At 43.7% G+C, this 11,993-nt stretch overlaps 2 protein-coding genes and 1 long non-coding RNA gene across 4 annotated transcripts; 1 reads left to right on the forward strand and 2 right to left on the reverse strand.

Annotated features, from left to right (window-relative positions):
• The first annotated feature begins 5,416 nt into the window (after positions 1–5,416).
• Positions 5,417–6,553, forward strand: LOC112077893 (translationally-controlled tumor protein homolog). The gene is made up of 3 exons (XM_024144305.2): positions 5,417–5,559; positions 6,028–6,101; positions 6,333–6,553. The coding sequence occupies exons 1-3, from the start codon at positions 5,532–5,534 to the stop codon at positions 6,522–6,524; spliced, it is 294 nt and encodes a 97-aa protein (XP_024000073.2). The 5' UTR covers positions 5,417–5,531; the 3' UTR covers positions 6,525–6,553.
• A 1,126-nt stretch (positions 6,554–7,679) lies between these two features.
• On the reverse strand, positions 7,680–7,915 carry LOC139026526 (uncharacterized). 2 transcript variants are annotated; one of them, XR_011478347.1, is made up of 2 exons: positions 7,890–7,915; positions 7,680–7,766 (listed from the first exon to the last, which is right to left on the reverse strand). It is a non-coding gene; the product is annotated as an uncharacterized lncRNA (long non-coding RNA). The 2 variants fall into 2 exon arrangements; XR_011478348.1 differs by lacking the exon at positions 7,890–7,915 and adding an exon at positions 7,851–7,872.
• Positions 7,916–10,785: 2,870 nt separating this feature from the next.
• LOC112077894 (translationally-controlled tumor protein homolog) lies at positions 10,786–11,517 on the reverse strand (the record flags this gene model as incomplete). Its single annotated transcript, XM_024144306.2, has 2 exons — positions 10,786–10,941; positions 11,395–11,517. Coding segments are annotated over 2 exons (255 nt in total), but the record flags the coding sequence as incomplete, so codon positions are not given.
• Positions 11,518–11,993: the final 476 nt, after the last annotated feature.

Below are 11,993 nucleotides of genomic sequence, written 5' to 3' on the forward strand. Positions count from 1 at the left end.
AAACTGACTGGAGCTCTATGTTAACCTGTTTCTAGTTACCCGTTCTAAACTGACTGGAGCTCTATGTTAACCTGTTTCTAGTTACCCGTTCTTAACTGACTGGAGCTCTATGTTAAACCTGTTTCTAGTTACCCGTTCAAACTGACTGGAGCTCTATGTTAAACCTGTTTCTAGTTACCCGTTCTAAACTGACTGGAGCTCTATGTTCAACCTGTTTCTAGTTACCCGTTCTAAACTGACTGGAGCTCTATGGTAAACCTGTTTCTAGTTACCCGTTCTAAACTGACTGGAGCTCTATGTTCAGCCTGTTTCTAGTTACCCGTTCTAAACTGACTGGAGCTCTATGGTAAACCTGTTTCTAGTTACCCGTTCTAAAACTGACTGGAGCTCTATGTTAAGGTTGTCAGGTATTTATTTTACTGTTGAGTCGTCAGCGTACACAGACACACAGGCTGTATCACAACCTGCCGTGATCGGGAGTCCCGTAGGCCGGTGTACATTTGGCCCAGCGTCGTCCGGGTTTAGCCAGGGTGTAGGCCATCATTGTAAACAAGAATTTGTTCTTAAACTGACTTTGCCTAAATAAATAAAGGTTAAATTAAAAAATATAAAAAAATATTCAAGGTCAGTGGAAGGTCATTAGTCAAAACAACGGTACAACACATTCAACTGAATTTGCATTAAAGAGGCTCCCATTAAGGAAACCCCCTCTGTGTTCTATTAGACAGGCAACTCTCAATCCATAATAAGGTAGAGGATGTAAATCCACACTACCTAGTTTACTATTTCAACTAGTTAATCAGTTATTCACTACCTAGCTTACTAGTTCAACTAGTTAACCTGTTATTCACTACCTGGATTACTAGTTCAACTAGTTAACCAGTTATTCACTACCTAGCTTACTAGTTCAACTAGTTAACCAGTTATTCACTACCTAGCTTACTAGTTAAACTAGTTAACCTGTTATTCACTACCTAGCTTACTAGTTCAACTAGTTAACAGGTTATTCACTAATAAGGTTACTAGTTCAACTAGTTAACCAGTTGTTAACTAGTAAATACAAGTAAATACAATATAGCAAGTAAAACACTGGAATGGTTGATTTGCAGTGGAAGAATGTGCAAAGTAGAGATAGAAATAATGGGGTGCAAAGGAGCAAAATAAATAAATAAATAAATACAGTAGGAAAAGAGGTAGTTGTTGGGTAAATTATAGATGGGCTATGTACCAGTGCAGTAATCTGTGAGCTGCTCTGACAGCTGGTGCTTAAAGCTAGTGAAGGAGATAAGTGTTTCCAGTTTCAGAGATTTTTGTGTTCGTTCCAGTCATTGGCAGCAGAGAACTGGAAGAAACTGTCCAAATTTACTAACAAATCTTTTAGCCTGGAAACGATGTTATGTCCAACTTCTCCCCCATACAAAACACTTCTGTGGAAAAAACTAAGATATTATTGTTAAAAACTATTTCTTATTCTTCCCTATGTGTTTGATAGAAATAAAAATTTTTGCGGTAGATTTTCAGTGCTCCTGAACGGTACATGGTCTGCATTACATATAACTTTCCAATATATTAAAGGTCGTAATACCTTCAGGCGTTACTCAATTAATGAAATCTCCTTCGTGTTTTGGAGACCATTTTCAAGATGATGCCACACTTTATGTTAGAAGGTCCCCCCGCTGGATAAGACATGTAATTACCACATCTTAATGAGGCACTTTCTCTCCTACAGGGAAACTCTTCTGGAACGCACATATTACTGAAATCGAATGAAAGAACGCTCGGTTGCTTCCTCACAAATTTTGTATATAAAATAAAGTAAAATAAATTATCTTTAAAAATCTTGTTCAATATATACCCTTGTAATAACTTGTCTAAATGTATGAACTTAAAGGACATATTTATTTTTGGGTGATAAAGTGGAAACGTTTTTTTTTATGATTGTGACTCTGACATTATTTTGAGAGAAAAAAAGTAATTACATTTTTTATTTCATTAATAAGACCCATGAATTTACAATGAAAGATGTAATATGTTATTATTTAAATGAAAACAGGACTATTGAATTAGTGGTTCATGTCTTCATTCTCTCGGGTAAATCTTACATACACAAAAACAAGTGTTTGAAATCTGTCCCCTAAATGCAATATATTTTTTACTTGAAATCAAATATTTTATAAAATCTCTAGAAATAGTCAATAACAAAAAATACTATTCCTACAAGTCTATCATAGGTTTATACAGGTGTAACCCCTGATAACTCTATCATAGGTTTATACAGGTGTAACCCCTGATAACTCTATCATAGGTTTATACAGCTGTAACCCCTGATAACTCTATCATAGGTTTATACAGCTGTAACCCCTGACAACTCTATCATAGGTTTATACAGCTGTAACCCCTGATAACTCTATCATAGGTTTATACAGCTGTAACCCCTGATAACTCTATCATAGGTTTATACAGCTGTAACCGGGGGAGACTAGAAACAAAACTTGAGAACAGGAAATCAGGAAACACACTGGTATGACCTGACAAGACAAACAGGAAACACACTGGTAAGACCTGACAAGACAAACAGGAAACACACTGGTTTGACCTGACAAGACAAACAGGAAACACACTGGTAAGACCTGACAAGACAAACAGGAAACACACTGGTATGACCTGACAAGACAAACAGGAAACACACTGGTTTGACCTGACAAGACAAACAGGAAACAGACAAACAGAAAACACAGGAGATAACAGAGAAAAGTGGGACACCTGGTGGGCGCGGTGGAGACAAACACAAGACAGGTGAAACAGATCAGGGAGTGACAAAATACAGAGGTGAACTATCAATTCATAGAATTTATTTGCATAGATTAAACCTGCTATCTAACCAATAGACCAAGTAGTGAATATAAGTCATTACTGAAGTAGAATTGCAGGAAATTTATTGTAAAACTGCCATCAAATCAATCTTTTGGTGTTGGTGTATTCATTTATCTCAATAAACTATAACCTGAATGCATTATAACCTTTAACTTGGGCCAATTCACATTGTCCACTTGTCCACCCTGACATATCAAGCTAGAATGGACCCTGCGTCTCAACCAATAGCCAGTAGAGGCTACATATCCCTACAGCAACTTCCAGAGAGGGTCAGGCTCCTTGGGCTTTGCAATGGCCACTCTGGTCTGGTCCGCTGCGGACGTGCCTTTTAAAGCTTGTGGTTGTGGACATGTTGTTTATAATGCTGGATGGGAACTGCTGGTGATTATTTTTTCAACGTTCTGATTGGCCCAAGTGGTCAAGCCTCTGACAGGCGTCCGCAGGGCAACACGAACGTAGCCGACAGTTCTTCATCATTCTCGCCACGGCCAGAGAGAACACTGGGAAGAAACCCGTTTACCTACACTCCCCATAGGACAAACCTTTTTGGCTCCGGGTAGAACACGTTTTGGTTCCAGGTAGAACCCTTTTGGATTCCATGTAGAACCCTCTGTGGAAAGGGTTCTACGTGGAACCAAAAGGGTTCTACCTGGAACCATGAATTCCATGTAGAACCCTCTGTGGAAAGGGTTCTACCTGGAACCAAAAGGGTTCTATTCTACCTGGAGTCAAATAGGGTTCTTCAAAGGGTTCTACTATGGGGTACAACTGAGGTTCTAGATGGCACCTTTGTTTCTAAGAGTACCTCTAGGCTGATATACATAGGTTTTTGATTTGTCATTCTATTTGTCATTCTATTTGTCACTTTTCATGGAATTTTCGTGGTAATTAAGGCCAGGCACCACAGGCAACAAAAAATGTGATTTTGCTTCCATCTGTCATTTTCAGACTTTGGGGTATTTTGCAACTATATACTTTCATAAAATGTACAAATATATCGGCAATAATGTATATAAATCGTTTATTTTGTATCATTTTATTCCAACTCCGTCAACTAACTACATCTTCCGTAAATGTCGTTCTTGATTTCATGTTTCATGTAGAACTTCATCAGCTATTTTTAAAACTCTCCATGTTGAATCATCTATCATTCAAAACGCTCGTTTTCCGGACCACATCGTTAGCTCGTCCATATATGGCTATATCCTTTTGTAGACGTCGTGCTTCGTGCTGAAATAGTCATTTTCTGACATCCGATTGGTTACTGGCATTTAAAGGCTCTTTCCGGCAACCTGATTGGATAAAATGCCTCATGTCCCGCGCACTGCACTTCCTCGTTTGATCATTTTCCCGCGAATAATCAAAGTAAAGACAAACTGAGAAAATCTCGAAGAATATACCGACAGTATGTGAATAAAAATAAGCGATGCGAAGAAAAGCAGTGAATGAAAGAAAAAATGTGCCTGATCCACCGATCGAGGTACATAATTAATGTGACATAAATGGTCATATTTATGGAAAGCACATTTTAATTGCACTATTTTTATCGGCCATTTTCTCAAAACGACATGTTCCCGGTGCGCCAATTCATTTTTCTCAGTCTTCAAAGTACGTACATTCCCATTATTCCACACAAAGGTTCTTAGGTCTTATAGTCAGACTTTTACAGAGGCTTTTTATAAATATCTTGTGTTGTTTTGATTTTAAGTGTCATTTTATGTGTAAATATATGCAAAATATGCATCCGTCATACATGTGAATAGTGTTTTTAAATAATTCCATGAAATGACAATATTTTGATAAACTGATCTGTAGAAGTCTGACCATTGAGTGTCTTATCCCAATAAAACAAAACAAAAAAATTCTGCCTTGAAGCAATGTGTTGAAAAACAGATTCTCATAATATGCAAATTCACGCATATTTAAGGACTGTTTGCCTCATTTGCATATTTWAATTTTTAAATATCTTGTATTTATGTATACTTTCAACTGGTAAAGTTACAGTCTGATGAGAGTAAAGAAAAAAATCCCTATTATCCTGTGATGCCTGGCCTTAAATATAATTAATTTAAAATGTATCCGAATACAAATTTCAGAAATAGTTTTACCAGCTCCGTGTTTTCTCAAATTGGGGGAATAAAATTGGGTGGCGACGCTTCCCGGCAGCACGACAAACCTGACTGGGAGAGTACTGCAGGGTAGATTTTTATATTGTGTTACGTTTGTTTATTCCATGTGTAACTCTGTGTTGTTGTTTTTATCGCACTGCTTTGCTTTATCTTGACCAGATCGCAGTTGTAAATGAGAACTTGTTCTCAACTAGCCTACGTGGTTAAATAAAGGTGAAATAAATAAATAAATTAATAAAAAGGGGTGGCCAAAACAAAGTCAACCCGCCCGGCTCCTCGACTGCTTAAAACCTGAGACTAAATAAGAAGTGCAGGCTGGAACGCGCCCGGAGAGGCGGCACCGCGCAACATGTCCTCAAGGGGGCGACTGTGACCCATATTTGCAGACCGTCCGGCGTGACGTCACTAGTACCGCTGCTATCTAAGTTGGGGAACCGCTGTTTTCTGTCCTTTTCCATACGAGTCCTGAGACGGGTAGGGATCCAAAACCATCTTCCCTTGAACGTCACATCTACAATCCAACAAAAAATGATAATCTACAAGGATATCCTCACCGGTAAACTAACGTTTTTATTATCAGTACTCTGTTATTATTTTTTRCATAAATATCACTTTTTGTTGTTGGTCTGCATTTGTAGTGTGTTTATTGGGGCCTACCGGAAGTTCRACGGCCTTTTGTGCCAACGATGTGGTGGAAATTACTTTTTAAACTTCGTCGTAATCCCCGTGGTATTCTGTACCGTGATCGATCCAATTTATATTTTATATGTACTGTATAACGGAGTAAACCGATAGACTGTTTAGGCTTACCGAAGGGTTAGCATTTCCCTGCTAGTTAGCGAGGCCTACCGGCATTTGGCTAACTAGCTAGCATTAACTGGCTAGCTAGGTAACAAGCTATACTAACTGCCCTGTTTCTATTGTAAACAGCTGATTTTTWGTTAGCCTACTAACTCACACAATAGTTATCTACCGTTTCAACTCCYAGTTTGMGTATGCGTTGGCTAATAATGATGTATTTCAGGAGATGAGCTATTCACCGAGGTTTACAAAATCACGGAGGTCTGCGACGGTATGCTGTACGAGGTACAGGGAAAGGTACGTTAACGTCCACTAAGTTACTTTACCGTTTCAATACAGTTATCTTCCTTAGCTGTTAGTAACTTGGCTAGCTATTCAATTTATTCCACTAATTTACAAAATACAGGAGGGTTATGAAACATGTTTGGCAATTTCGGCTTGTTAAACGGARCTGCTAGGTAACTATGATGACGTGTTGATACCGTTGTAACGTTAGCCTGCTAGCCTAACCAGAATCTCCCCTCCCAGCTCACTTCCAGATCGGAGGACGTCGACGGTGCTTTGATCGGTGCCAACGCCTCTGCGGAGGGCGGAGATGAGGGCAGTGAAGCAGCCACAGTCAGCGGAGTTGACATTGTGCTCAACAGCAAACTGCAGGAGACCTCAGCCTACAACAAGAAGGCCTACCAGAGCTACATCAAGGGCTATATGAAGGCGTAAGTGTCTTTTGTCATATAATCTYTTTTTACATTTCTTATTTACAACGACGGCCTATCGGGTTAACAGTGGGGTTAACTACCTTGTTCAGGGGCAGAATGACACTTTTATTTACCTTGTCAACTCTGGGATTCGATCCAGCAACCTTTCAGTTACTGGCCCAACAGGACCAGAACCCCAATGCTAATCTGGGTACTGATTCAGAAGTGAACGCAGACAGCACAGAGGAGGTTGTATTTCGGCCAACAGGCCCAATTTAATTTCACAACAATAGTGTCAATGAATCCTTTACAATTGGTGTGAGAGCAGCAAGGTGGGAAGCTTAACGTCGCTGGCAGCTGTGGAAGTTCGCCACACGCACCACAGCACCCAAGCCGGTTCAGATCCATCCATCCACGGTGGTGAGAGGGGGGGGGGTTCCTGACCCGACGGAACCGCCCGGTTTAGAAACAGAGGGCCTGGCGTCTCCCTCGGAGGCCCAGTGCGGGGGACGAAGAGACGGTGGTGGGGTTGGTTAAAAACTGAATGACAGAAAGAAAGTCGTGTTCCAGGTGGTTGGGGCGGGGATACAGCAGGGGTCAGTCTGTTCCGTGATCGGGGCGGAGGTCGGCTACGGTACAAGCAGGCCCGGGTCGTCAAGTCTGTTCCATGATCAGGGGCGGTTGTAGCTATGGTAAACAAGCAGACACGCTCCTCCGATCCAGGCACTTCCTGTTGACGGTTCCAGATGGTTTCTGCACAGAGGAGACAGGGAGACTGTTACCGCACGTGGAGAATGAGACTACGAGGGACACCAGGAGAGACTATTACCCACGTGGAGATGGATAAGGAGGAGACAGAGAGGAGCTAATTACCCACGTGGAGATGGATAGAGGAGAGCTATTCCACGTGAGGATGGATAGAGACACAGGACAGACTATTTACCCAACGTGGAATGGATAGAGGAAGACAGAGGAGAGCGACTATTTTACCCACGTGGAGAGGATAGAGGAGACAGGGGAAGAACTATTACCCACGTGGAGTGGATAGAGGAGACAGAGGAGAGACTATTACCCACGTGGAGGTGGATTAGAGGAGACAGGAGAGACTATACCCGTGGAGATGGATAAGAGGGGGGGAGACAGAGACTATTACCCACGTGTGAGATGAATAGAGGACGAGAGAGGAGAGACTATTACCCACGTGGAGATGGATAGAGGAGAGACTATTACCCACGTGGAGATGGATAGACGACACAGGTACAGACTTATTACCCACGTGGGGTTGGATAGAGGAGACAGGAGAGACATTACCACCACGTGGGAGATGGATAGAGGAGGACAGAGAGACTAATACCCACGTGGAGATGGATTAGAGAGGACAGAAGACTATTACCCACGTGGAGATGGATAGGGAGACAGAGAGACTATGTGCCCACGTGGATGGTGGATAGAGGGAGACACAGGAGAAGGCACTATTAGGTGTGTCTGATCGGTCCCCTAGTCAAAAGTAGTCAAACTAGGGGGTGCCATTTGGGACAAAACCCCTATTCAACGTGTGGTCTGCTCTGTCGGCGTAAGCCCTGTTCGGGGGGCGGTACCGCCTCTGTTCGGGGCGGTACCCTCGGCGTTCCAACCTGTAAACAACCTCCGTGTAATGTCCTCTTTCTTCTATCCGTACAGCCACTCAGTTCGGCAAGTCGGGAGAAAGTCAAGGGAAGATTTCATTTAGCCATCCCAATTGCAAACCCAGAAGTCACGGTGGAACGAAACTTCAGTCTATCAGATGAATGCGTGGGCTTAGTCAGTCAGAGAGTTGGTGTGACTGGTATCTTAAATCAGCACCCTATTCCGCCTATATAGACCTACTTTAGACCAGAGCCCTATAGAACCCTATTCCCTATTATAGTGCACTAACTTTAGACCAGGGCCCTAAGACCCTATCTCCTATATAGTGCACTACTTTAGACAGAGCCTATAGAACCTATTCCCTAATATAGTGCACTACTTTAGACCAGAACCTATAGAACCCCTAATATAGTAACACTACTTTAGACCAGAGCCCTATAGAACCCTATGCCCTATATAGTGCACTACTTTAGGACCAGAACCCTATAGAACCCTATTCCCTATTATAGTTGCACTACTTAGGACCAGGGCCCTATAGAACCCTATTCCCTATATAGTGCACTAACTTTAGACCTCCCATGTTACATGTTCTATGGCTGTTTCTAGTGCCTGATGGGACACTTCCTCTAAAGTAGTTGTACTGACGTGGACCCCCTCCCCTTAAGCTGAGGGTAAAGGCACCACTTCAACCACCCGTGACCCCCTCCCTTAAAGCTGAGGGTAAAAGGCACCATTCACACCCGCTGACCCCCTCCCTTAAAGCTGAGGTAAAGGCACCATTTCAACCACCCGTGACCCCCTCCCTTAAAGCTGAGGGTAAAGGCACCATCCAACCACCCGTGACCCCCTCCCTTAAAGCTGAGGGTAAAGGCACCATTCAACCACCCGTGTCCCCTCCCTTAAAGCTGAGGGTAAAGGCACCATTCAACCACCCCGTGACCCCTCCCTTAAAGCTGAGGGTAAAGGCACCATTCAACCACCCGTGATCCCCTCCCTTAAAGCTGAGGGTAAAGGCACCATTCAACCACCCGTGATCCCCTCCCTTAAAGCTGAGGGTAAAGGCACCATTCAACCACCCGTGATCCCCTCCCTTAAAGCTGAGGGTAAAGGCACCATTCAACCACCCGTGACCCCTCCCTTAAAGCTGAGGGTAAAGGCACCATTCAACCACCCGTGACCCCTCCCTTAAAGCTGAGGGTAAAGGCACCATTCAACCACCCGTGTCCCCTCCTTAAGCTGAGGGTAAAGGAACCATTCAACCACCGTGACCCCCTACCTTAAGCTGAGGGTAAAGGCACCATCCAACACCCGTCTCCCCCTCCCTTAAAGCTGGGGAAAGCACCAGTCAACCACCCGTGTCCCCTCCCTTAAAGCTACGGGTAAAGGAACCATCCAACCACCCGTGACCCCCTCTGTGTTCCTGACTCAGTAATAGCGAATGTACATGCCACACCCTGTGCATTCTTCCCTCTGACTGGCGTGGCTGTCCCGTGGGTGTTGGCGTTTCATTGTCACGAGGCATTTTAAACTCCAACCCCCCTCACTAGGCAGGCAGAGCAGAGTGTTTTAATTGGGATATGTAACGTCACAGAGAGTTCAGATAGAAATGGGTTGGGGGGATTTATCTGGCGTGTAGAACCCAGGGATTTGTCTGTTCTAGTCATTCTATTTCTATCTGCAACGATCAGAATGTTTTTGAATTATTTTGTCCCAAATGGCACACCAGTGGTCTGAAGTAGTGCACTATATAGGGTTTATAGGGCCCTGGTCTAAAGTAGTGCACTATATAGGGAATAGGGTGCTACTTATGTCATTTCAGGGGTAACTACACCCCCTATAGAGAACTACAGTCCATCGTCATGGTAACTACACCCCCTATAGAGAACCACAGTCCTCCATCGTCATGGTAACTACATCCCTATAGAGAACCACAGTCATGGTAACTACATCCCCTAAGAGAACCACAGTCCTCCATCGTCATGGTAACTACACCCCTATAGAGAACTACAGTCCATCGTCATGGTAACTACACCCCCTATAGAGAACCACAGTCCTCCATCGTCATGGTAACTACACCCCCTATAGAGAACCACAGTCCTCCATCGTCATGGTAACTACATCCCCTATAGAGAACCACAGTCATGGTAACTACATCCCCTACAGAGAACCACAGTCCTCCATCGTCATGGTAACTACACCCCCTATAGAGAACCAGTCCATCGTCATGGTAACTACATCCCCTACAGAGAACCACAGTCCTCCATCGTCATGGTAACTACATCCCCTATAGAGAACCACAGTCATGGTAACTACATCCCCTACAGAGAACCACAGTCCCTCATCGTCATGGTAACTACACCCCCTATAGAGAACTACAGTCCATCGTCATGGTAACTACACCCCTATAGAGAACCACAGTCCTCCATCGTCATGGTAACTACATCCCCTACAGAGAACCACAGTCCTCCATCGTCATGGTAACTTTGTCTTGCTGCTTTTTGTTCTATGTTGCTCTGTCTGTATGCTACGTCTTGCTTGTCCTATGTTGCTATTGTCTATATTGTAATTGTTTTTAATAACCTGCCAGGGACTGCGGTTAAAATTAGCCGGCTGGCTAAAACCGGCACTTTTACTGAAACGTTGATTAATGTGCACTGTCCCTGTAAAAATAAAAATAAACTCTAACTCAAACTTACGTATTTCTCGATCTCGATGCCGTCTTTGAAGAAAACGAAGAACGGTGTGACGCCGTCCTCGCGGTAGTCTAGCAGGCCGATGGCGCCGTCACAGTTCATGGACTCACCGGTGAAAAACTGTAGAGGAGAGCAGCAACGTGTTCAAGAGCACATACAAGGGAGACACTGTTCATTCATAGTTCACACAAATGAGGAAGACGAGCGGCCTTCTTTTGGAACAAACCACACACACGCCATCCTTCTATTCCAAACGGCAACGTGTAAACCAGTGACTTGACCACGTACTCAGGTTAAAATTACAGATGTTGTTTCATAGGTCACAGCCTCTAAAGGTGTCTAAGATTGTCATCACTGTACGTTCCGGCGGCCATTTTAACTCACCCTCGTTCCTCCAATATAAAAACGGGAGTGTGTTCATAACACACACGTCCACGTTCACACAGCACAGGTCGTTGGTTACATCCCAAACGCCCCCCCCTCCATTTCCCCTTTATAGTGCACTAAATATGGACCTTGGACAGGGGATCCATTTGGGACTAGCCATGCGATCAGGGGGGAGGTTTCTCTCACCTGGTATTTATCGAGGTTTCCCAGGATCATCTTAACAGCTGCTGGAGCTCCAGCCATGAAGGCCTGGACCCTCTTAGAATTCTGCTCCTCCAGCTTTGCCTTGACTCTGGGGGGGGACGGACAGACATGTTACATTCCCCATCGGGCTTCCTGATACTCCCAGAAAACAGAACCCTGCTTGTGCACGTGTTCATTACCCATATTGTATCTGGGTCAAGTTGACCGAGAACACATTCTCATTGACAGCAACGACCAGGGGAATAGTTACAGGAGAGACTGGAAATGGACCATATAGACCCCCTGTGGTTTAACACCCATCTAGACTAGACTGATCCATATCGACTCCCCGTGGTTTTAACAGGTATTTACACCCCATTTAAAACCCATAATGGAACACCTTTCCTATTCACTCCGAGATGTCCTAGCAGGGCCGTGTAGAAAGTGCAAGGGACATTTGATGCCACTAGTATCACACAGTTACCAAAACCCCCCTGGGTGTCACCAGAGAGAAGTTGCCCAGGTTGTCAACGTGCATTTTATTGGCCTGACAGTTTAGTTTTATTTGCGGTTTAAATATCACTCTCGCCCTGGTACTGACG

The sequence above is a fragment of the Salvelinus sp. IW2-2015 genome, unplaced genomic scaffold (assembly GCF_002910315.2).
Source record: "Salvelinus sp. IW2-2015 unplaced genomic scaffold, ASM291031v2 Un_scaffold5028, whole genome shotgun sequence".
In the NCBI taxonomy this organism is placed as follows: Eukaryota; Metazoa; Chordata; class Actinopteri; order Salmoniformes; family Salmonidae; genus Salvelinus; species Salvelinus sp. IW2-2015.